Source organism: Aquarana catesbeiana, linkage group LG04, assembly GCF_042186555.1.
Source record: "Aquarana catesbeiana isolate 2022-GZ linkage group LG04, ASM4218655v1, whole genome shotgun sequence".
NCBI lineage: Eukaryota > Metazoa > Chordata > Amphibia > Anura > Ranidae > Aquarana > Aquarana catesbeiana.
The window spans coordinates 271,879,854-271,906,593 of NC_133327.1; the positions used below are offsets into that span (position 1 = coordinate 271,879,854).

Below are 26,740 nucleotides of genomic sequence, written 5' to 3' on the forward strand. Positions count from 1 at the left end.
AGAAAGAGAAAATCAACCAAAAATCCAGAAAAAACACATGATACAAATGTTATAAATTGAGTTGCAGTTCAGTGAGTAAAATAAGTATTTGATCCCAAAGCAAAACATGACTTTGTACTTGGTGGAGAAACCCTTGTTCGCAAGTACAGAGGTAAGATGTTTCTTGTAGTTAGTGATCAGGTTTGCACACATCTCAGGAGGGATTTTGGTCCACTCTTTTACAGATCTCTAAATCCTTAAAGTGATTGTAATGTCCAGTTTTAGAAAAATAAATAAAACAAACATGCAAACATGATGCTTTGGGGCTGTTTCTATGCTAAAGCTACAGGCTGACTTTGCTGCATTTAGGGGCCAATGGACAGGGCCGTGTATTGTAAAATCTTGGATAAGAACCTTTCCCTCAGCTATAACACTTAACATGGGTCATGGATGGGTCTTCCAGCATGTCAATGACCCAAAAACATGCCGCCAAGGCAACAAAGGAGTGGCTCAAGAAGAAGCACATTAAGGTCTTGGAGTTGCATAGTCAGTCTCCAGAACTCAATCCTATAGTAAATGTATGGAGGGAGCTGAAACTTTGAGTTGCCATGAGACAGCCAAGAAACCTCAAGGATTAGGAGAAGATCTGTAAAAAAAGAGTGGACCAAAATCACTCCTGAGATGTGTGCAATCCTGGTCACCAACCACAAGAAACATCTTACCTCTGTGCTTGCCAACAAGGGTTTCTCCACCAAGAACTAAGTCATGTTTTGCTTAGGGATCAAAAACTTATTGTACTCACTGAACTGCAACTTAATTTATAGAATTTGTTCATTTCTGGATTTTTGGTTGATATTCTGTTTCTATCATTTAAAAACACACATACGATAAAAATTATAGACCTTTCATTTTTTGTAAGTGGGCAAACTTACAAAAGCTGCAGGGGATCAAATAATTCTTTTCCCCACTGTAGAACCATTCCATGATCTCCTGTGCACAGAATAAATCTGGAAGTGCTTAACTTTGAGCACTTAAGGGTTAGGAGCCTGTCAGACCCATTGTGATAGCAATAAAGTAAAAAATTAAATGAATGAAAAAAAAAAAAAAAAAAAATTAATTTATATATATTTATATATATATATATATATATATATATATATATATATATATATATATATATATATATATATATATACACACACACATACATACATACACACACACATAGGGGATGAAAAGTATTCAGACCCCCTTACATTTTTCACTCTGTTATATTGCAGCCATTTGCTAAAATCATTTAAGTTCATTTTTTCCTCATTAATGTACACACAGCACCCCATATTGACAGAAAAGCACAGAATTGTTGACATTTTTGCAGATTTATTAAAAAAGAAAAACTGAAATATCACATGGTCCTAAGTATTCAGACCCTTTGCTGTGACACGCATATATTTAACTGCTGTCCATTTCTTCTGATCATCCTTGAGATGGTTCTACATCTTCTCCAGAGTGCTCAGGACCTCAGACTGGGCCAAAGATTTACCTTCCAACAAGACAATGACCCTAAGCACACATCTAAAATAACAAAGGAGTGGCTTCACAACAACTCCGTGACTGTTCCAGCCAGAGCCCAGACTTAAACCCATTTGAGCATCTCTGAAGAGACCTAAAAATGGCTGTCCACCAACGTTTACCATCCATCCTGACAGAACTGGAGAGGATCTGCAAGGAGGAATGGCAGAGGATCCCCAAATCCAGGTGTGAAAAACTCGTTGCATCTTTCCCAAAGAGACTCATGGCTGTATTAGATCAAAAGGGTGCTTCTACTAAATACTGAGCAAAGGGTCTGAATACTTAGGACCATGTGATATTTCAGTTTTTCTTTTTTAAAAATTCTGCAAAAATGTCAACAATTCTGTGTTTTTCTATCAATATGGGGTGCTGTGTGTACATTAATGAGGAAAAAAAATAACAAAGTGAAAAATTTAAGGGGGTCTGAATACTTTCCACTGTACATACATACACACATACAGAAACATAATTTTAAAAGCCCCTGCCCCCACACTAAGGCAAACATATGCATAGGGCATGCACAACACATTAGGTGTCAACTTGAATCCCAGATTGAGAGGAGATAGATATAGATAGATATATCCATCTATGTATCCTGAAAATAGCCATCTTTTATATTTAGCGGAAATGTGTGCTTTAAAGGTAATTGAATTGTAACTTTTGCTAAAAATATAGATTTGGTAAACAGTCGTGTAAATATTGTGTGATAAAAATTACAAACACTGAAAAAAAGAGTTGGTCCAGAAACAAAAAGGGTTAATCCCTAGGCACCCCCAGTACGCAAATTTGCTGCCTTTTGGTGGATGTGCCTTGGTGCCAAGAGGCCGCATATTTGCGTATCAGTTAGCAGACACGGCTATGTCGAGAGAGCATGTTACCGATGACCAATGGAAAGCTCCGATCGCTTCTTGCATTTGGGAGCTTTCTGATCATGTGACCGCCGTGACAGTCAATCATGGTGGTCACATGATAATAAACCCTGCCCACCATCTGAAATCCCTTAAAGGGCCAGGAGACACTGGCGCAGAGGGGTTAAACGTCTCATTTATTCTCCACTTTACCTCTCTTGGCTGCGAGGAGATGGCTGCCTTTGTCTATTTGTTAAACTCAGAGATTCTGGTCTTCTTGGCTCCTCTGAGATTCTATATAAAAAAAGAAAAAAAAATTCAAGTTAGACTTACCGGTAACTTGTTTTCCAAGAGTCTTTCAGGACAGCACCTGAGTGGCTCCTCCTGCTTCACCACAGGAAACATCATTTCCACCAAACTTAGAAAGGAGGCTTCTCCCCACAGCTCTTTGCTTGTAGCAGAGTACCTCTGGCCCAAGCTGGAACACATAATCAGAATATGGTTAGTCACAGCATAAAAACAACAAGGGTGTGTTGTTGCTGTCCTTGAAGACTCTTGGAAAACAAGTTACCGGTAAGTCTAACTTGAATTTTCCCTAATCGTCTTTCAGGACAGCACCTGAGAAGATAAACGAGACTTCCCAACTAGGGAGGGACAACAGCCTGCAGGACCTTTCTGCCATATGCCTGATCACCTGATAACTTGACCACGTGGCCGCCTTACAAATTTGATCTGGGGTGGCACCAGCTTTTCTGCTCATGTAGTGGCCAAAGCTCTATTAGTGTGCAGTACAAAATTATGCTCACATCCAAAGTTGTGGAATAGACTCCTTTTTCCCCGAAAGGTTTGAAGAAAAAGTTGCCAGGATAATTTCCTGGGACCAGTTATGAATTGAAGCTACTTTCGGCGAAAACCCTGGATTTGTTTTTAGCATAATCCTATCTGGGTAAATTCACAAAAAAGTTCTTTTACTGATAGAGCGTGCAGTTGACCGATTCTTCTTGCGGATGTAACCGCAACTAAAAGCACCGTCTTGAGAGTTTGATCTATTAACAAAATTGTCTGCAATGGTTCAAAAGGTTCCTTTGTGAAGGCTTGCAAAACTACTGACAGATCCCACCTAGGAAAATGTTTAGTAGGAGCTGGTCTGGATCTAGCAAGTGCCTTAAAAAATCTTGCAACCAAAGATACTGAAGAAATTGGTCTTTCTAGGTATACTCCCAGGGCAGCCACTTGCACCTTAAGAGTGCTAATTGCAAAACCTTTGTCTGCACCACTTTGTAGGAATTCCAAAACTGACACAATGTCTTCCAAGGTTCAGTTTGTGGAACGACACCAAGTATTGTAGAGCCTCCAAACTTTTGTGTAAATAGCCCTAGTTATATTCTTCCTACTAGAGAGAGTAACGTGGATACTAAAGGTTCTGACAATCCTTTGTTGCTTAATAGCTGCTCCTCAGATACAAGGGGGTGAGGCTTAGCCTGGCTATATCCCGGTAATATACTTGTCCCTGAAGTAGTAAATCCTGTTTGAGAGGAAGCTGTCATAATGGTTTGACTGCCATTTGTAGAATGGTGGAGAACCAGGCGTTTTTCGGCCAGAACAGAGTAATCAGAATTTGACACTTTTTTTGTATTTTTCTTTATACAGTACAGACGGAATTAGCTGGGGGGGGGGGGGCGTAGCACAGCTGAAAATCCCAGGGATATGCTAAGGCATCTATCCCTAAAGAAAAGAAATGAGGGATCACTTTCTTTTGATGCCAACAGGTCCACTTGTGGATGGCCCCACGGCTTGGTGATCAACGAAAAAACTTCTGGATTCAAGCTCCACCCTGCTTCCTGAATTTTTCATCAGCTCAAAAAGTGTGCTACTTCGTTTCATGTGCCTTTGAGATGGACCGCTGATAAGGAAAGTAAATGCTCCTCCGCATACTCTAGGATTTCCATTGACAATTGAAGAGCCTTCCTTCTTGTGCCCCCGTTTGTTGAGGTATGCCATGGTAGTGGCATTGTCTGATAAATCCTGCACATGGGACCCCTGGAGGTTTGGAGAGAAGGCAGCCACTGCTAAGTTTGAAGACTTCTGCCTCGGTTCAGGATCAAACTCCTTGTGCTAGATTCTGATCCCAGTGGTCCCCCCAACTGCTAGCATCTGTTGTCACTCTTCTTTCGGTCGGGAAAGACCATAGTAAGCCTTTTGACAAAATTGACTGACTTCTCCACTACCAAAGGGTCCTCTTGACCCTGGTGGGGAGCTTTACTTTTGTCTAAAGTTTCTGGACTGTGGTCCCATACTCTGAAAAAGGAAACACTGGAGAGGTCTGAAATGGAGTGTCATGGCCGAGACACATCAAAATATTATAATTTTTCATTTAGACTTTAGCTGAGTCATTGCTCCAGGAGAGCACTCCCCCTCCCAACAGAATAGGTTGATTGCTGAAGTAAAGAGACAAAATGTTGAAGCCGAGTAAACATGAACACTAATGTCCTCTTACATGAGACCAGCCGACTATGGTAAAAATTTGTGTTTCCAAATCCAAGTTACAAAGCCTTTAATTAAAGAAAAAAAGTTGATAAATAAACCCATTGTTTCAAAGGGTGAAATTATCTCCTTCGTCAACCCCACTGTTGACTCAAGCTGTCCCTCAGACAATGACTGAGATGCAAGGTTTATATATTACACCAAAACGTCAACAGTCCCAAATGTATGAACAGACTATAATGATATTGACTAAAAGAGTCTATAAGGAGAAATTGTTTGTACAGCTAAACCTTTCTCTAAACCCTCAGTAAAGCCTGTCCAAAGTCTATTTCCAATACTCAAGGAAGACATTCAATTCCATTATTTTTATTTTATATATGTGATCATAAGAGAGAGATATATAGATATATAGAATATATATATATATATATATATATATATATATATATATATATATATATATATATATATATATATATATATATATATATATATATATATATATATATATATATATATCTCTCTATATCTCTATCTCAGACTCCAGGTTACAGATAACGACCAGATTTTTATATCCACTGACCCCATGAGTAATCTGCCATAGATAGAAATTTTGAGGTAGAATAAAGAACTGTGTCCAGATACCATCATTGTTGTAAAGACATAGAAACCGTGACCGCATCTACATGAAAATACCCATATAACATGTGTTGTCCCAAGATAAATAGGTTTTCATAGGATATGCAGGAGTCATGCATTTATCCATATAAACATCCACTGTGTGTGATATTAATGAATCAAATTTATACTAAATCTATTTCCATTTTGTACCAATTGCCGGGGTCCCTGAACAAAATAGACATATATTCAAACGCCCCAATATATAGATCAATATCCATTATAAAAGAAAACATTTTCTTTTAACAAACAGTTTAGAATACATTCTCTGTCCTCAGACCCATCTAGTGGCTGAAGATGATATTACCTGAGTTTACCAGGTAAATCACTGAAATTCTCCAAACCAATGAAGAATAAGCCAAACCTTCTAGGCTGAGCTTATGATAATTTTATAAGCTTATTGTCCCAGATGGTATAAAGGGGGTGAGGATCATAGAGAAGGGATCACAGAACCACACGCCGGATACACCCCTAGATTATCAAGAAGCCTGCTGATATGTGACCACTCCCCTATCTTGCTGGACCTTGTGACAAGAACCACTCGATGTACTTAAATATTGGCGGACATCTTCCATTTTTAAACTGTTGGTAAGATACAGATCATACAATTCTTAATTATCTTTTTTCTCAAAATTGTAGGGATATTTGATAGTTTATGTATTGACATTAATTGATTGTCTAGGCCGTGTATTATTGTAGCAGTGTTTGGGGGAATTCAGACAAACTTGTTAACATCAATTTAAATTTCTGTGGTCCCAGGGAGAGTACTATTGCCCCATTTAATTTTAGTAGTATTTTTCTGTTGGTTTAATATTTATTTCAAATTGGCAATATTTTTCTGTTGACTCAGCGAGACATACTTTGGACTCCTTCTGGCCGGAGAAATTCAGAGGACTGTTTCCCTGAGTGACAAGGGATATTGTGTTCTTGAACATAAAGCGCGATTACCGAACATATTTTTCTAACAGACCAATTTGGGCTCCCCTGAGTAAATTGTAATATTTAGATATATTGTTTCATTGCTGTGTTGCTGTTTTGATTATGTGTGTGAAATATCAATCACCAGAAAATCCAATTCTGTATGAAATTTGAAATTGTATAACTATACTCGTTCATTAATAAAGTCAAATTATTTATTTATTAATTTTGTTGGGAGATATTTATACATTGGTAAGAAAACCCCATAAATTAACGAACTCAGGAAAGGATTGTGGTATGTACTGATATTCTGAACTAGGTTCACAAAATTTACTGTAAGGTTGGAGGCACTGAAAAACAAAAAACACCGAGATCTTAATTAAGATTCCGTACCACACTCACAACAGGAGCCTCACCCATTGAATGGCCGGCACTGTTGAAGGTTTCCAGGGCTGACATAACCTGATCGATACCCTCTGTTTTTTCTGTAGCATTGCTGCTACATTTATGACCTAATTTTTCTTCGGAAGAAAGATTCTTTGTTTTACTGAATCCATTTGGTAACTTAGAAATTGAACCTGCTGAGCCGGATTTAGGTTTCATTTTTGAAAGTTCACGATCCAACCCAAGGTTCCTAAATGACTGCGGGCCTTAACCAGGTCTTCCTGCAATTTTTCCCTGGAAGGGGCAAAGAAGAGGAGGTCGTCCAGATACAGGATTACTGAAATTCCCTGCAGACGTAGAGGGGCGAGAGCTTCCGCCATTATCTTAGTAAAAATTTGTGGGGCGGATAAAAGACCGAAAGGGAGGACCTTGAATTACAGATGCAGCACCTCCTTCCTAATATTCACTGCCAGCCTGAGGAATTTTTGGGACTGAGAGGCTATAGAAACATGCAGGTGTGCATCTCTTAAGTCGATCGATGCCATGAAGCACTCCTTGGTCAACAAATTACTGACAGTAAAGATTGAGTCAATGCAAAATTTTCTGTATCAGACTGACCTGTTTAATGGTTTTAGATTGAAAATGAGATGAAAACTTCAGGATGGCTTCTCCTTAGCATAAAGATATGGGGATAGAAACTCTAATGACGTTCCTCTGGAGATACTGGAATCACAACCCCCTGTTGAATCAGATCCTCTAAAAGGTTTTTCATAGCTAGGGCTTTTGTTGTGTCTCTTGGAAGGTGTGTTACAAAGTATCTTTCTGGAGGGGGATTCACAAATTGTATGTTGTATCCCTGGGACAGCATGCCTAGAATATATTGATTTTCTGTCATGCTTACCCAGTGAGGGAGGAATCTTTGCAGTCTTCCTACTACTGGCAAGGAAGAGTCATTGTGTTTTGTTGGTTGCCGCACCCCCCGGCCAGGTCTTTAACCACAGAGCTCTCCTGGCTGAGTTAGTTAAGGCTGCAGATCTTGCGGTCATACTTATCGATTCTGCAGACGCATCTGAAATATAGGCTACAGTCGCTGACAGGGTTGAGAAAGAATCAAGGATTTCTTGCTTGGGTGAATCTGCTATAATGTGGGCCTTTAGCTGGTTTACCCAGTACTCCATATTTCTAGAAAGGCAAGTAGTAGCCATCGCTGGTTTGAGATTGCCTATGATGGATTGCCAGGCCCTTTTAAGCCGTTGACCCATCCTTTTATCCATGGGATCTTTCAGTATTCCCATATCCTCAAATGCCAGGTCAGTTGATCTGGATACTTGGGAAAAGGCTGCATCAAGTTTAGGCACCTTATTCCAAAGTGCTGCTGGGTCCTCATCAACCGGAAAATGCCTTTTATGTACTCTTGGGTAAAAAGGTTCTCTCTGGTTCTGCCCATTCTTTTTTAATGGCCTCAGAGATTACTGGATGTACCGGAAAAGTGTAATTTTTTGGCTCACTAAGTCCAACGTACATCCGATCATGCAGAGATAATTATTTTTTTCTCTTCGCCTAAACCCAATGTGGCATAAACTGCCTTTAACCACTTAAGGACTGAGCCTCTTTCTGAGATTTGGTGTTTACAAGTTAAAAACAGTTATTTTTGCTAGGAAATTACTTAGAACCCCCAAACACTATATATATTTTTTTCTAACACCCTAGAGAATAAAATGGCGGTCGTTGCAATACTTTGTCACAATACTTTGTGCAGCAGTCTTACAAGCGCACTTTTTTTTTAAATTAAAAATTAAACAGCAAAGTTAGCCAATTTTTTTTTTATATTGTGAAAGATAATATTACGCCAAGTTGATAACCAACATGTCACGCTTCAAAATTGCGCCCGCTCGTGGAATGGCGACAAACTTTTATCCTTAAAAATCTCCATAGGCGTTTAAAAAAATTCTACAGGTTGCATGTTTTGAGTTACAGAGGAGATCTAGAGCTAGAATTATTGCTCTTGCTCTACCAATCGCGGCGATACCTCACATGTGTGGTTTGAACACCATTTTCATATTCGGGCGCTGCTCAAGTATGCGGTCGCTTCTGCACGCGAGCTCGGCGTGACTGGGTGCGGTTAAAATTTTTTCTTCTTATTTTACCTTTTATTTTTTATTTTTACACTGTTCTTTTAAAAAGGAAAAATGGTGTCACTTTTATTCCAATTACCCTTTTAATAAAAAAAAAGCATGACAGGACCTCTTAAATATGAGATCTGGGGTCAAAAAGACCTCAGATCTCATATTTACACAAAAATACAATAGAAAAAACATTTATATGTCATTTAAAAAAAATGTTTTTTAAATGTTGCTTTAAAAGCTATGGGCAGAAGTGACGTTTTGACGTCGCTTCCACCCTGCAATGGTATGGAGACGGGTGGGGGCCATCTTCCCCTCACTCGTCTCCATACCAAGCCAGGGAGAGGACCCGATCGCCTCCCCCGTTACTGACTGCAGTAAGCAGCGGAGAGCACTGGAGATCGGCAGGAGGCGCCCCTCTCCCGCCGCCGATGGAAGTGATCTTGCGGCGAGTCTGCCGCAGAGACCACTTTTATCTGAAACCGGGACGCTCACTGAAGAAGAGGATACCAGGGATATGGTAGCCACCCACTGCCATAACAACGATATCCCTCTTCAAAGTGTCGATGTATATCGGAGTGAGCCGGTCCGGATGTGGTTAACAGACCATCTACTTGCTCTAAAGACACTTTATATTTTGAGGGCGCATCTTCTACCCCTTCCTCCTCCTCTGAAGAGAGAGAGATAGAGATATAGAGAGGAGGGGCACCACAGTATATGGGGCAGACCACCCATACACCCCTTACCTGGGCCTTGCTGGTGCCTTACCCACTCGCTGCTGCCGCCACCGAATCCATCGTGGTGCTACCGCGCTGTATGTGGGTAGAAAGCCAGTTCCGGACTCCATTAGTGTCACTGCACCGGACGGGAACCAGAATATAGGCACCAGTTCCACTCCTCTCGGAGTAGTGACGCCGTGTGCCTGCTCCATGGTGCCGCCCCTTGCCGCATACCTCACTTCCCACCAACTGAGTCTCCACTCTGCCACCAAAAAGATGGCAGCGGCATGTAGAGCCGAACAGGCAGGCGGAAAACCCACAGCCGGCCTGCTGCTGCCTAGGAGCGGCAGTCCATGAATCAGTACAGGCTCTCCTCGAGCTGAAGGAGAATGAGCCCACATACCAGCCACCTTGGATGCGGTGTGGGAGGTGGCGGACTCTCTGGAGGAAAAACGATAATGGTGTAGCAGGTAGCCTGGCCTCTCAGGACATCACCCTCAGAAACCCCAAATTCCCACTAGGTGTTACCTGGCCGGAGGAAACACAAAAACTGACAAGCTGTGGGGAGAAGTCTCCTTTTAAGTTTGGTGGAAGTGGTGTTTCCCGTGAAGTGGGATGAGCCACTCTTTCAGGTGCTGTCCTGAAAGACGTTTAAGGAAAATATAGCTTCTATGTAAAAGAAACATTTATAACTAGCCTGTAGGATTGTTTATGCCTTAATGTTTTGTGTGTAATTCGCTTGCACTTTTGACAAACAACCAGAATAGAACATGTTCACTTTGTTTTAACAAAAAGAAAAAAAAAATTGACATTAAACCACAATTTGCTTAAAGTCTTTAGCTGTGGGTACACATCATGGTTATGAATGACAAGAAAGTCAAAAAAAGTACTACATATTTGACAACAGGGAGAACTGTATATGACAATTATTGTCAATGGAAATTTGCCAACAGCGTTTTCCCTCAAAAAAAAAAAAAAAAAAAAAAAAAAAGAAGCTTTATGAGAACAAGTCAGTTAGCCCTTTAAGAAAAGAATATTGTGCAGAAACTAGCTTAGTTCACAATTACAATTGTGTATAAATAGGATAGGTTATTTATACAATTCTGTACAGCAAGGGATTTGCTCCTTCCACTATCAAGATCAGAGGATCTCATTAGCAAGGTAAATATTACTAGTCTATTCACACTGAATAAAACCGATCTAGGCTTGGTAGCTTTGGCCTATCACAATGTTCACCAATGGGTCACGTCACTTCTGATCTACGTGCCGGAGCTCTACTTTCCCTCTCCACGAGGGGACAATTCTCCCCAATGGAGAAGGAGGAAACGCCACACCCATCATAGGTTGTTGGAAAACATTGTAAGTGGAGCCACGTTTGGGTGAGCACACCTCAGATCGCTCATCCACATTGTATTGGTACATTAGCTGGGGAGATGATCCTGTCCCCACCCCCTGGGCCTTGTTGGCCAGTTTGGGTCTTGCGCCCGGGCGGTGGCCTCAGGGAATACTCCTTCCCCTAATGGATTTCATCTTCTATAGAAGTTAAACTTTTGAGCAACAAATTGCAGTCTGCCATTTATGTCAGAACATATGCGATACTGGACGCAAGACAAGCCACATAAGACACAGGTAAATAATCTCAAAGAGATCTTAAGAAACCCTTCCTTCACATCTAGAAGTGGAGGGTTCCCTTAGTATTTTGATTTAATTTCTATCTAGAAATTTCATCAAGTCTACAAAACCTGTATCAATTAAGGCTTTCTATTCCCTGTCCATTTGTCACCTTCTGGACCCCTGGCTCGATAATCCACACTTAGCCCCCTTTCACACTTACACGACTTGTCCCACGATTTTGGACTGCAAAATCGCATGACAAGTCATTCTCCATGATTTTGAATGACTACCATTCATATTGGCACGACTTTAAGTCGTGCCGACTTCAAAGTAGTTCCTGCACTACTTTTTTTCTGAAGTTGGATCAAAGTCGGATTCCGCATTAACTGATCCGACTTTGGCATGCGACTTGTGCATAAAGGGGAACTCCACGGCAATTTTTTATTTTTTTTAAGAAAAAAAAACGGCATGTTTTCCCCCTTCATGAGCATACTGGGCCCTTTTCGGTCTGGTATGGATTTTAAGGGGAAACGCGCCGCAAAAACGGCGTGGGGTCTCTCTCAAAATCCATACCAGACCCTTATCCGAGCACCAGCCTGGCCGGACAGGAAAGGGGGTGGGGACGAGCGAGCATGAGGCCGCATGCCCTCAACACTGGGGGGGGCGCCCTGCGGCCCCCCCACACCAAAGCACCTTGTCCCCATGTTGATGAGGACAAGGGCCCTTTCCCGACAACCCTGGCCGTTGGTTGTCGGGGTCTGCAGGCGGGGGGCTTATCAGAATCCCGGCCCCCCATACCCATTCACCTGTGGGGAAAAAAGTGTCAAAAAAAAAAAAACACACTAGACAGGTTTTCTTCCGACTTCGGGGGTCTCTTCCGACTTCTCCGCTCTCTTCTCCCGCTCTCCGGTGCCTTCTGCTGGGTTCCTCCGCTATCTTCTTCCAGCTCTTTTACTAGCGTTGGCTTGATCTTCTCCCCTCTTCTCTTCCGATGCTGACATGACGCTCTCTCGTGCTGTAATGCCGTGTGTGCAAAGATTTATATTGGCATAGGGGCGTGCCGGTGACCGCGCCCCCTTATGACGTCAGAGTCCCATCATGCCCTGGGCTGTGACATAATAAAGGGACCGGACACCCCCCCCCCATGTTGAGGGCATGGGGCCTGGTACGGCTCGGGGGGGGGAGGGGGGAGAGATCGGGGGCGCTCGCTTGTCCCCACCCCCTTTCCTGACTTGCCAGGCTGGTGCTCGGATAAGGGTCTGGTATGGTATGGTATGGATTTTGGGGGTGACCCCACGCCGGCATGGGGGGTTCCCCTTAAAATCCATACCAGAACGAAGGGCCCGGTATGCTCATGAAGGGGGCGCTCGCTCGTCCCCACCCCCTTTCCTGACTTGCCAGGCTGGTGCTCGGATAAGGGTCTGGTATGGTATGGTATGGATTTTGGGGGTGACCCCACGCCGGCATGGGGGGTTCCCCTTAAAATCCATACCAGACCAAAGGGCCCGGTATGCTCATGAAGGGGGAACCCATGCCGGTTTAAAAAAAAAAAAAAAATTGGAGTGGAATTCCCCCTAATTATTTGGTAATCAAAGTCGTGTCCCTGCTTATTGAAGTCGTACTTCAAGTCGTGGAGCAAAGTCGGATCCAAGTGTGAAAGGGGCCTTATAGAATCTTTAGGTAAAAAAACTTTCTTTGCTCATGTGGTAAGCAAACACCCCTTTCTCCCCTTCCTCCAGGGCTCCCTCCTCTTCCCTTTAATTCCTCCAACACCCCCCCCCCCCCTTTTATCCACCCTCATGTGCTCCTTTCCCACCTTTTCCCCTTCCTTTCCACCCTCCCCCCACCTTCTCCCAATTTTCTCCACCCTCATGTGCTCCTTTCCCACCCCACCCTCAGGTGCTCCCCCCCCCCTTCCCTTTCTACTTATTAAATAATTTTACACAGGTAGGCATATTATTCTTTTAACATCCAGATCTGCGGTATTGTCCTTTATATACATATACACACACACATTTTTTGTAACTTTTTATCAAATAAATTTACTTTTTTTTGTTATATTTTTACTTTTTATTTTATTTTTTTTTATGCCCAACAATTAAGGTTAACTAATGAATTATATATGATACTCACCCTCTCTTGTGAATTCTCACAATGGATAGAATTTTTCAAAATATTATTTAAGTGTTTTTGAGACTGGACATAACATACGGTGATTCGCTGTCAAATATTGATTGTCTCATTTGTGATTTTCAGCCTGCAAAATGCTTTGGCTCCAAAAACAAATCGGATCTCAAGACTAGGACGATAATGTCCTTGACAACCAGTGTTTCAATTTGTTTTTTTACAATTTTAATATACTGTTTAATATTTTGAATAAAGACATGTAAAATTGTTTTTAAAATAAGTGGTCAGTATTTATTACACTGAAAGAGGTACATGTAAATTCCCAGACAATATTGTATCTTTATATTCGTTCCTTGAGGGATCGTACCTCCTGAGGGTGAGGATCAATTTGCAATCTAGCCGCACACATGACATTTTGATTCACCTCACATTAACCACTTCCATACTGGGCCTATTCTGGCACTTCTCTCCTACATGTGAAAATCATCATTTTTTTGCTAGAAAATTATTTAGAACCCCCAAACATTATATATGTTTTTATTTAGCAGACACCCCAAGGAATAAAATGGCGGTCATTGTAACTTTTTATCTCGCATGGTATTTGCGTAATAATTTTTCAAACGCCTTTTTTTTGGAAAAAAAAAAATGGTTTCATGAATTAAAAAATAACAAAGCAGTAAAGTTATCCCAATTTTTTTGTATAATGTGAAAGATGTTGTTACACTGAGTAAATAGATACCCAACATGTCACGCTCATGGAATGGCACCACACTTCGGTACTTAAAAATCTCCATAGGCAACGTTTTGAAAATGTTTACAGGTTACCAGATTAGAGTTACAGAGGAGGTCTAGGGCTAGAATTGTTGCACACGCTCTAACGCACGCGGCGATACCGAACCTGTGGTTTGAACGGCGTTTACATATGTGGGCGGGACTTACGTGTGCGTTCGCTTCTGAGCACAAGCTACCCGGGACAGGGGCGTTTTAATTTTTTTTTACATTTTTTTATTTTTTTGATCACTTTTATTCCTATTACAAGGAATGTAAACATCCCTTGTAATAGGAATCTATTGTGAGTCCTCTTCAATAAGACCCCACATCTCTCCTCCAGACTGGAAAGCATGAGATCGAGAATAAAAAAATTCACCGATCTCATGCTGACAGCCGTGATCGCTTACATCCAGGAACCCGGGCGTGACGTCCGGCGCCGGATGATTCTTTCTCCGGGCCCCCGATGGCAAGGGAGAGCCCGGAAGGCACCGGATGGCGGGGGGAGGGTGGGCCTTTTTGAGGAACCCTGTTTTTCACGAGTCAATAGAGGGAGTCATATTTGGTTTGTATGCTTAACTATGGTGTACATGCCGAAAGGTAACTAACCTGCTTTGGTATAAATGTCTCCTTCCATCTTCTGGCCTCTGAAATTCCCTTGCTGAGTTTTGTTTCAAAGGTGAGTTCTGCAAAATAGTCAAAGCATATAAACAGAACATAATTTTATCTGGAATTAGTTATGAAAAGTAAACTCCATTACTTGCATAAGTATAGTATGTTAACTGATAACGAATCAGTATAATGCATTTTTTTTCACTCACAAACCAATCAAATAAAGGAAGGTACTGATATGTGCGGTCAAATGCTGTGTAGTATAATGTAAAAAACGTAATAAAAAATATTACAACTTGAAATCAAATTCTTCCTTACCTCATGTGTTGCCCGTCGCTCTTCTATATATGCCATAAATTGTGAACTTAGACTATCGCCTTTGGACTGCCTTACATCCTCGTCTTCCTCTTCTGTTGCATAGCTATCGATGTAGTCAATCTGATCCAGATCATGCTCCACTGTAAAGAAACAGGTCAGTATAACTGCACAGAACCAAGAAATTAGGAAGCATGAAGATGATCCTGCCACATCCCAGAACCTACCACCACCATTTGCAATGACTGGGTTGCCCCTTGATTCCTGGATGTGATCTCTCCGTAACCGTTGCTCTTTACTTGAGTCAGATGTCCTTAGAGGAAGGTCTGTGAATTCATCTGTAGGCTGATTGAAGAGAAGTTAAGAATAGCAGTTTGTCTCAAGTCAGGATACAAATACAGCTTGTAAAGTATTGTAACTGTTAAATGGATTAAAACTAAAAGGAAGACTTTCTTTTTCATTTTGGATAAAGGGAGGGTTATATCATCCCTGTCATTTTGCCGTTTTTGTCCCATTGGGGAGATTTCCCTTCACTTACTGTTCTCCACAGCCAAAACGAAAAGTGAGAAGAAAACCCCCCCAAAAAAAAAAGAGAGAATTAGTGTCCATATTGGAAGTTTTAGGTTCTATTTCTGTTCTGCTGACAACCCAAAAATTTGTATATGTGTATATATATATATGTGTATGTATGTATGTATGTATGTATGTATGTATGTATGTATGTATGTATGTATGTATATATATATATATATATATATATATATATATATATATATACATATATACACATATATATACACACACACACACACACACACACATATATATATTAGCAGAGCATCCCAGAGAGGGCCAGGAAAAGTCCTGTTTGGGGGTTTACACGTCTCCCAGGCGCCTCTCATACACGTTCAGGGATCTCTCATCCACGATCCAGTTCGGATCTCGGTCCTCTCCCCCAGGCCAATTTAAACTCACCTGTGACAGACAGCCTTCGCTGAGAAACACAGACAACACTGGTCCATGAGAGCAAGAGGTTGGTAAAAAGCTGTTAAGCTGTATCTGTGGAAGCTAACAAGCTGTAGGCTTGCTCAGCCTGGTAGTTAGGGCTTCTATATATTGTATAGTTAGTGCCGAGACACGGCTAGGATTTTGTTTGACTATTTTTGTTCTGTTTTCTGAAACACTGTACAGCACCTGTATAGACTTGTACTGTATATAATCACCAATAAACACTGCACCATTTGTCACTACCTCACTGGATTTGGTATCTGTGCCTGAAAGACTGTTTATCCCAGGGAGCTTTGTACCGCCTACCTGTCCCCCAGGTTACAATATATATACCGTATTTATCGGCGTATAACATGCACTTTTTTCCCCTTAAAAATCAGGGGAAAATCCTGGGTGATTGTTATACACCGATCCCTGCTGTCTGAGGGAAGAGGAGCGAGCGCCGCTGAATTACATAGAGCCGCGTTCTCCTGTGTAACTGGCGCTCAGTCACTCACAGCCACACCGCTTGGCCCCGCATTGGGCCACTGTTGTATCATATGAGCAGGGCCAGGAGGCATGGCTGTGAGTGACGGAGCGCCAGGTACACAGGAGATCGTGGCTCTGTGTAATTCTCCAATTACTCTGTATGTGTGTGTGTATATATATATATATATATATATATATATATATATATATATATATATATATATATATATATATACATACATACATATACACACACATACATACACAGACACACACGCTACCGTTCAAAAGTTTGGGGTCACCCAAACAATTTTGTGTTTTCCATGAAAAGTCACACTTATTCACCACCATACGTTGTGAAATGAATAGAAAATAGAGTCAAGACATTGACAAGGTTAGAAATAATGATTTGTATTTGAAATAACATTGTTTTTACATCAAACTTTGCTTTCATCAAAGAATGCTCCTTTTGCAGCAATTACAGCATTGCACACCTTTGGCATCCGTCCACAACACTTTTTTCCAGTCTTCCTCTGTCCAATGTCTGTGTTCTTTTGCCCATCTTAATCTTTTTCTTTTATTGGCCAGTCTCAGATATGGCTTTTTCTTTGCCACTCTGCCCTGAAGCCCAAAATCCCGCAGCTGCCTCTTCACTGTAGATGTTGACACTGGTGTTTTACGGGTACTATTTAATGAAGATGCCAGTTGGGGACCTGTGAGGCGTCTGTTTCTCAAACTAGAGACTCTAATGTGCTTATCTTCTTGCTTAGTTGTGCAACGCGGCCTCCCACTTCTTTTTCTACTCTGGTTAGAGCCTGTTTGTGCTGTCCTCTGAAGGGAGTAGTACACACCGTTGTAGGAAATCTTCAATTTCTTTGCAATTTCTCGCATGGAATAGCCTTCATTTCTAAGAACAAGAATAGACTGTCGAGTTTCAGATGAAAGTTCTCCTTTTCTGGCCATTTTGAGCGTTTAATTGACCCCACAAATGTGATGCTCCAGAAACTCAATCTGCTCACAGGAAGGTCAGTTTTGTAGCTTCTGGAAGGAGCTAGACTGTTTTTAGATGTGTGAACATGATTGCACAAGGGTTTGCTAATCATCAATTAGCCTTCTGAGCCAATGAGCAAACACATTGTACCATTAGAACACTGGAGTGATAGTTGCTGGAAATGGGCCTCTATACACCTATGTAGATATTGCACCAAAAACTAGACATTTGCAGTTAGAATAGTCATTTACCACATTAGCAATGTATAGAGTATATTTGTTTAAAGTTAGGACTAGTTTAAAGTTAGCTTCATTTAAAAGTACAGTGCTTTTCCTTAAAAAATAAGGACATTTCAATGTGACCCCAAACTTTTGAACGGTAGTGTATATATATAAATAAATGTATGTATGAACTACTACTACAAAGAACTGGAGAGTTGTAATGTTCTTAGTAATAACACTTTGGTGCATCAGGCTAAATGTGATAGTATAGCTATCTCACAGCAGAAAATCTGCAATGGCCAGCAGGCCAGAGATGATTACATGTTGCATTTAACATTCATGTATAAATCGAAGAAGATTGCAAAAAAAAAAAAAAAAAAACACTATGGGGCACATTTACTAAAAAAAGTGGTAAAATCTGATCTGATAAGAGTGCAAAATCTGGTACAGCTCTGCATAAAAACCAACCAGCTTCCTGTTTTTTTGTTTTTTTTTGTCAAAGCATATGCAGGCCACACATAGGTCGAATTCGATCAAAAATTTGTGCATTTTGCAATCTGATGATGCCACCATTAATTTAGAAAAACCAAGCCTTCAACTTTACCTCATGATGTTATGAAAAAGAAAATGCATGGCCGGAAATGTTCTTTCCAGGTCACAGCTCATGCGCATTTCTTTTTCAATTATATTTTTTCACACAATGCAGTAAATGCAGTCTCAAAATTTATTAAAATAGTCATGCAAACATAAATCATGAATCATAGCCAAGCCACTGAAATGATACATACTGTAGAAAATGTCATTACACGCGTCAAGGTATAAAATGTAAATTGCAGAGTACATATGCATAAAAAGTATCCCAACGTGTTTCACAAGACCATGCTCGCTTCATCAGGGATAGATGCATGTGTAGTACATCTATAGGGGGTATAATGAACCAAATAAGTATCAAAACAGACATGGTATCATGACAATTAATCAAGAGGGTCCAAAAACGCATGGCTCTATACTCACCAAAGGCTGGATCAGACTACCAATTGCATGATACCCAGAGGCGGCAGTAATGAGCGTCCGGCTCGGGAGCTGAGGAGGCAGAGGGAAAACCAACCCAACGGCCGGCATGGGGGAATGTGTCACCAAAGATCTCCCAGTATCCATTAGTAATGTCAACTGAAACATAAATGCATATGTATCAATAGGTGCTGCCATACCAGCAAGGAAGTAAAGTAGTATATGATAAGAGTATGTATATGCAAGAACCAAACTGGTTCAATAATGGTATAAGCAATATATATATATATATATATATATATATATATATATATATATATATATATACACACATTTTTATCTCAGCTGACATATATATAATGGACTTGGATACATGCTATACGGGACACACACTATCACATTGTTTTTATCCTATTTTATTTCTATATAAAAAATTTTTTCTCCATTGTCCCCCAGATTCCTAGCTCATACCATTATTGAACCAGTTTGGTTCCTGCATACACATACTCTTATCGTATACTACTTTACTTCCATGCTGGTATGGCAGCACCTATTGATACATATGCATTTAAGTTTCAGTTGACATTACTAATGGATACTGGGAGATCATTGGTGACACATTTCCCCATCCTGGCCATGTCTGCCCCCCGTTTGTGCTCTGTTGGGTTGGTTTTTTCCTCTGCCTCCTCAACTCCCGAGCCGGAAGCTCATTACTTCCACCTCTGGGTATCAAGCAATTGGTAGTCTGATCCAGCCTTTGGCGAGTATAGGGCCATGCGTTTTTGGACCCTCTTGACTAATTGTTATGATACCATGTCTGTGTTGATACTTATTTGGTTGATGATACCCCTACAGATATACTAAACATGCATCTACCCCTGATGAAGGGAGCATGGTCTTGTGAAACGTGTTGGGATACATTTTGTGCAAGTGTACTCTGCAATTTACATTTTATACCTTGATAGGTGTATTGACATTTTCTACTGTATGTATGATTTCAGTGGCTTGGCTACAATTCATGTTTATGTTTGCATGGCTATTTTAATACATTTTGAGACTGCATTTACTCTGTCAATTGTTGGCTAAATGCATTCACCTCATTTAAAGTCCCGGGGCAATTTCCTGTTTTGTGTTGCAAATATTGGGATTGAGGTTGTTTGCAGGTGACACCAGACCCTTTCCTTTTTATTTTATAATAAAAAATCATTCGCAATCGGACACGTGTATGGCTGATCCTAATTAAACAAGCTGAAGTTAGAAGTTGATTGACTACTAAGCACGGCTGCACCAGATTTTGCAGTCATCAGTTTTAGCAAATCACCCCCTATGTATGGGGAACCAGAGTTTGAGACACACAAAAATTTACTGAAACATGTAAAACAACTTTAAGGTTACAGCAAATGCAGACACAATTTATTGTGCTGTGGAATATGTCTATTAAATTATATCAATAAGCTTGAGAAAGAAATTAAGATTAATAATTCGTTTATAAAGTGGAATTAATTACTACATAAAGCTTGCATGTTAAACAAAACAAAAAAAAAAACTAAAAAAAAAACTGCAAGAAGTGTATACAAATATTTATTTAAAGGCAGGCAACTGCTGCTCTACTGGCACACCTTCTATATCATGTATAATACCCTTTGTATTAATGTAGTAAAGAAGTAGCGTCATGAAATCCAACAATGCAGAAAAATCTTACCTCATTCCCAGACCACCGTTTGTCTCCACTGTCTACGCTGTTAAAGCCAGAGTCCAAGGCACCATAGGAGCGACTGGGGTATACATCATCATGGCTAAAACACAGACATACACCTGTCAAACACAAATGCCCAAAATACTACCCAATAAATCAAAAGATCTATTTTTTAAAGATTTAACTGCAATACTATGAATTTTCAGTAACTGAGGTTGCGTTCAAATCGGAATGAGGTTTAGGGATACTCGTGGAGCATATTGCATACAATTTCTATATGCATACCATTTTAAAACATAAGAAATATAGCTGATAAATCAAGCTCCATTACTGGAACATGAACACTGTTAACCATTTGTGTCAAGAGCTCATCTTGCATGTCAAAATCCTAAACTATACCACCCTATAAATCTTATATTTTTATTATTTGATGAAACTACTACAGTGAAGTTTAACTCCCAAAATTAGCTAAAAGGACCCCCTTTTAGACCAATATCGCAGCGACAACTCTGAAAATGGACATGAAAAAGGATAAGGCCCAAACCTGTTTTTTCAGAGCTCTGAGAGCAAGGTTCTTGTCCAGACCCAGACCTGTAGAAAGGCCATAATGTAAGGCACAGTAGTCACTGAGATTTGCGTGCCTGTGCTCACACCAGGCAAAGGAGGATTTCTATGTACAATAGTTAAAGCCAGTGACTGAGAAGCAGGATGGAATAGTGTGCACTAAGACAACAGGTCTGGCCTATTAGGAAGAGGCCATGGGTTGTATCTTAGTAGACTTGTGTAAGTCTGTATCAGGTTCTTCTGGGGCGGTTTGGTGTAAAGAAAATATCAAGTTTCTTCGCTTGTTCTATTTCGTAGAGCAGGCGAGGTAGAATTTGCACTAGAAGGCAGACATAGATTAGCCTGAACTGATATGAAGGAATTATCAAGGCATCCAATGCCAGAGCTACTGGATCCTTGGTCCTGGCTATAAAGGTAATTTGTTGTGAATCTGGAGGTCAAGATATCCACATTCAGGGCCTCCCCATTTCTGACAAATGAGATTGAAGATGCCAGGTTGAGGGGTCATTTCCCTTGGTCCAAGTGGCAACATCTAAGGAAATGCACCTTCCAGTTTCTCCATCCAAGAGATTATTTAGCTTGCTTCTTTTAAGGCTGCACAATTCCTGGTGCCCCCATGGTGGTTTATGTAGGCCACAGCTGTGGCATTATCTGGATTGCACCCCGATTGAGTGTCTGTGCAGAAGAGGGTGTCCAATATTGCAGAACCATCCTTATCACTCAGAGCATCATAAAAGATGATGGGGAGCCTTGCTTCCGTTCCCTGAACTTGGAGGGATTGGAACACTCCTCCCCGGTCTGAAAAAATAGGATTTTTATAACAGCTTACCTGTAAAATCCTTTTCTTGGAGTACATCATGGGACACCGAGCCACAATAACAACTGTATGGGTTATATGGCACCTTCAGGTGATGGACACTGGCACACCCTAAACAGGAAGTTCAATTCCCCATATAGCCCCTCCGTTTACCAGGAGTACCTCAGTTTTGTAGCAAAGCAATACACGAGTAACCAGAAAGAGGGGAGGGACCTCTGTGTCCCGTGATGTACTCCAAGAAAAGGATTTTACAAGTAAGCTGTTTTCTTTATCGTACATCACGGGACACAGAGCCACAGTAATTACTGTATGGGATGTCCCAGAGCAATGCCACCTGAGGGGAGGGGACACAAACAAAAGTAGGGTGCAATAAGACCTGAGGATGTACACTGCTGCCTGCAGCACACTGCGCCCAAAGTCGATATCCTCATGCCTTCTTACATCCACCTGATAAAATCTGTTGAATATATGGACTGAAGACCGTGATGCGGGCCTTTCAGATTTGAGCCATGGAGGCTTAGTGATGCACTGCCCACGAAGCACTAACAGCCCTGGTGGAGTGCGCTTTGACTTGAAAAGGTGGAACCTTCCTCTTCAGACCAGAAGCTTGAATAATTACTTGCCGAATCCATTTGGCAATAGTGGATTTCAATGCTGCCTGTCCTTTCCTAGGACCTTCAGGCAACACAAAACAAAACATCTGTTTTCCAAATCTGAGTAGTCGCCTTCAATAGATTTTGACCACTCTCACTACATCCAAAGAATGTAGTGACCTTTCTTCCTTAGAACAGGGTTCTGGAAAAAATGAAGGTAAAACAATATCATGGTTTAGGTGAAAACCTGCAACCACCTTTGGCAGAAAGCTAGGATGAGGACGCAATACTACTCTATCCTTGTGAACAATTAAATATGGCTCTTTACAAGAAAGAGCCGCCAACTCTGATACCCTTCTTGCAGAAGAAATGGCTACCAGAAAAACTAGCTTCCTTGTCAAAAGGACCAAAGGAATATGTTGTATCGCCTTAAAAGGCTGTTTCTGTAAAGCTGACAGAACCAAATTCAAGTCCCAGGGGTTCAGGAGTGCGCTAACCGGTGGATTAAGCCGTGTTACCCGGACGCGTAGGACCAAAGAATGCGAAGAAAGCAGACATTGAAACAATACCAATAAGGCCGAGACCTGGCCCTCGATAGTATTCAAGGCCAGCTTCATCTCTAGCCCCATTTGCAGAACGGTAAGAATTCTACCTATGACATACTTCCTAGGATGCCAACCCCTGGATTCACACCAGGAAACATATGCCTTCCACACTCTGTAATAAATGACTCGAAGCTGGCCCCTACCACCATCTTTACTATTTCTGCATACCAAGATTTTCTGGGCCACAAGAACTACCACCGACTTCCTTTCCAGCTTGATCCTGCCAAGAAGTCGAGGTAGCAGCAGAATAGAAGGGAATGCATAAATCAGTGAGAACTGATCCCACGGGGTCACCAACGCATCTGTTCCGCATGCGAGTGGATCCCTTATTTTTGACACAAAGTTGTCGACTTTGTTGTTGAACCTGGACGCAAACAGATCTACATCCGGGATCCCCCATTTTTGGCATATAGCCAGGAAGATGTTGGGGTGAAGGGACCATTCCCCAGGGAACAACTGCTGGCGACTTAAGTAGTCTGCCTGCCAGTTCTCTACCCCTGGAATGAAGATTGCCGATATGCACGGCACATGTTTTCTGCCCAGGTTAGGATATGGTTTACCTCTCCCTGGGCTGCCTGACTTCTGGTGCACCCTTGGTAATTGATATAAGCCACTGCTGTGGCATTGTCGGATTGAATCCTGACAGGAGAATTCGGCAACCTGCATGTCCAGGCCCTTAGGGCTAGACGCGCTGCCCGAATCTCTAGAATGTTGATGGGCAAGGTCCTTTCAGTTATGGACCATTTCCCCTGGACAGACACTTCTTCCAGGACTGCTCCCCAACCTGAAAGGCTGGCATCTGTTACCAGCTTCCAGGTGGCCGTTAAGAAGTATTTCCCCTTCTGAAGATTCTTGGATATCCTTCACCAGTTAAGGCTCTGGCGCACTTTTGGTGACAAATGCATTGGAAAATCTAGTGCCTGAATCTTGTTCCAGTCCGATGGGATACTGTTTTGCAGCAGTCTCGAATGAAACTGAGCATAAGGAACTGCTTTGAATGAAGCCACCATCTTCCCCAACAACCTCATACCAAGGGGAATGGAAGCACCCTTCTTTGCCTTGACCCCCTGAACCAGCTTCCTTTTTGGCGTTGATTTTTGCCTGGGGTAAAAACGCCTTCTTCTGGGCTGTATCTATGACCAGACCCAAGTACTCTAATCTTCTTACTGGCTTTAAAGAAGATTTCTCTAGGTTGAGGACCCTAGGTATTCCAGGTAGTTGACTGTGGTGACCATGCTTTGGTCCAAGCGGACTACCGACTGGTTTATTAAGAGCAGGTCGTCCAGGTATGCTATTATTGTTATACCTCGAGTCCTTAACATGGCCAGAGGAAGGGACAGAAGTCGTGTAAACACCCGAGGTGCAGTAGCTAGACCGAATGGCAAAGCTACAAACTGAAAATGAAATTTTTCTACTTCGAAACGCAGATACTTCTGGTGAGCGGGGGAAAATAGGGACATGCAGGTATGCATCCTTGATGTCGATTAATGCTAGAAGTTCTCCCCCTTGTAGGATGGAAACTACTGATCGGATTGATTCCATGCAAAAAGAGTGAATCTTCAGGAACCGGTTTAGATCTCTGAGATCTAGAATGGGTCCGACATCCCCATTTGGTTTTGGTACCGTGAAAAGGTTTGAATAAAACCCCAACCCCTGCTCTACCACGGGGACCACCATGATCACTTTCTAACGCTAGAAAGAGAGACTTCTTTTTCTCTGGATCTTTGGGGACATTTGACCTGAGGAAACGAGGAGATGGGAATTCTCGGAACTCTAGTTTGTAATCTAGAGCTATTGTGGAGACCACCCATCTGTCCCAAAATTCTTCCTGCCAGACCTTTGAGAACTGCAGAAGTCTCGAGCGAGCAGGGGCGCCCCTTTATAAAGAGGCTTTAGAATTCTGTCTTGTGGGTTTCCTCCCCCAGGACTTTTGTTGTTCCTGGGGTCAACCCTGAGGTTTACCTCTCGAACCTGACGGTGGAGGCTGTCGCAACTGCCTGGAGGCTGATGTCCCTGGCACTGGAGAAAGAGCCCTTTTAAAAATGAGGGACATTTTCTCTTTTTCTTAACTGGCAAAAGGGTACTTTTCCCACTTGATATTTTTTGGATATATATTTGTTCAAATGCTCCCCAAACAGTTTTTCACCACAGAAAGGAAAACCAGCCAGGAGCTTTTTGCAAGGCGCTTCGGCTGACCAACTTCAACCATAAGATTCTACGCATATGTACCAACCCAAGCACAAGTTGAGAGGTTTGAAGAATAGACTCTCTGATTAAGTCAATTGCAAAACACAAAGTCGCTGGCAGCTCAGCTAACTCCTGGGCCTGCTGTTCAGGGAACACCTTGAGTACCTGTTTCAAATGGTCTCTCAAGGACTGAGATACCCCAATTGCCGCCACTGCAAGTTGAGCCACTGAACCTGCCAAGGAGAAAATGTTTTTTTAACAGGAATTCCAATTATTTTTTGCGCATTGTCAACCGGACAAGTCAAACTTTTAATCACAGAGGATATAGCAGCGTCAATTGCTGGTAAACTGCACATCTTAGTAAATTTTTCCTCCATAGGATAAAGTGTTGAAAGCCTTTTAGAAAGGAAAAAGTGCTCATCTGGGTGATCCCACTCAGAATACATAAGCTTTGCTATTAATGAATGGACAGGAAAGGCACGCAAGGCTTGAGGAGGCGTTAGTGAACCCAAACAGGAAGTGGGCTCTTCAACCGATTCTGTTAAGGGTAGCTTAAATGTGGAGCGGACCATTTCAGTAAGAGAATGCAGCAGCAACTTCTCAGCATGTGAAGCTGAAGAATGTCCTTCCCCACTTGATCCCTCGGAAGAGGAATCATCAGCCTCTTCATGGTCCCCTGAGGGGGATTCATCTTCCCCCTCCCACAGTTCCTCCGTTGGAGAATCCTGGGTGGTAGAAGGGGACCTAAGGAGTTTTCTTCCACTCTGTGAAGATGTGATTAAAGCCACTAATCTTTCCTCTAAACCACTCATAGCTGAAGAGAAAGCCCTCAGTTATATAGACAGGGGTTGAAGTGTCGGAAGCAACTGCAGCCCCTGATGACCCCGATGGCTCACTCTGACCAGCCTCTCTAGATCGGAACGAGGGCGACCCCTTTGTGTCCTTGGTTTTTGTGGCATTTGTATCACCTCCAGTGGTCATAGTGCTGAGCACAAACGCAGAGGTACTACCAAAAAAATGCACCCACTGCTGAGCAATAGTCCAGCAACTGCCGCTGCTATTAAGCTCAGCCTGATGCTTAAGTAAATGTGCCTGGGAATGCCTGTGTCACCCACACTCACATGCCACCCGTCCGCTCTGTGTCCCTCCATTAGCTATACAGCCCGCGTTGCGAACGATTGAAGCGCGCTAACGCTGCTAAGCCCCGTCCCCTCCTTCTGACCACCCATCGCGCTCCCCCCCCCCCCCATTCATTTCAAAATAGATAGTTTTCCCGCGCGAGCAGGGCTCCGATCCTGACGGGACCACATGGAGGGCTGGGGTGGAGGAGAGGAGGATAGCTGCCAAAGGGAACCACCTTAATGGCGGCAGGAGCGACGCGCCCTACACCGCTGACTGACGCCATGCTCCCTCTGCCTGGAATAAAGCTATCCAGGCG

The 26,740-nt window shown here is 42.0% G+C and overlaps 1 protein-coding gene across 21 annotated transcripts in view; it reads right to left on the reverse strand.

Moving 5' to 3' along the window:
- Positions 1 to 26,740, reverse strand: part of LRCH3 (leucine rich repeats and calponin homology domain containing 3) — a 170,977-nt gene that overhangs the window by 71,104 nt on the left and 73,133 nt on the right. For 17 of the 21 annotated variants that reach the window (XR_012243838.1, XM_073626528.1, XM_073626520.1 and 14 more), the window contains exons 7-12: positions 20,543 to 20,636; positions 18,844 to 18,999; positions 15,369 to 15,486; positions 15,145 to 15,284; positions 14,824 to 14,900; positions 2,613 to 2,693 (exon numbers count right to left, since the gene is read on the reverse strand). Coding sequence is in view for 20 of the 21 variants with exons in the window: in XM_073626528.1 (XP_073482629.1) it covers positions 2,613 to 2,693; positions 14,824 to 14,900; positions 15,145 to 15,284; positions 15,369 to 15,486; positions 18,844 to 18,999; positions 20,543 to 20,636 (666 nt within the window). In the remaining variant the exon portion in view is untranslated. The remainder of the gene's footprint in view (positions 1 to 2,612; positions 2,694 to 14,823; positions 14,901 to 15,144; positions 15,285 to 15,368; positions 15,487 to 18,843; positions 19,000 to 20,542; positions 20,637 to 26,740) is intronic. The other 4 variants (XM_073626536.1, XM_073626525.1, XM_073626531.1 and 1 more) reach the window with 2 other exon arrangements.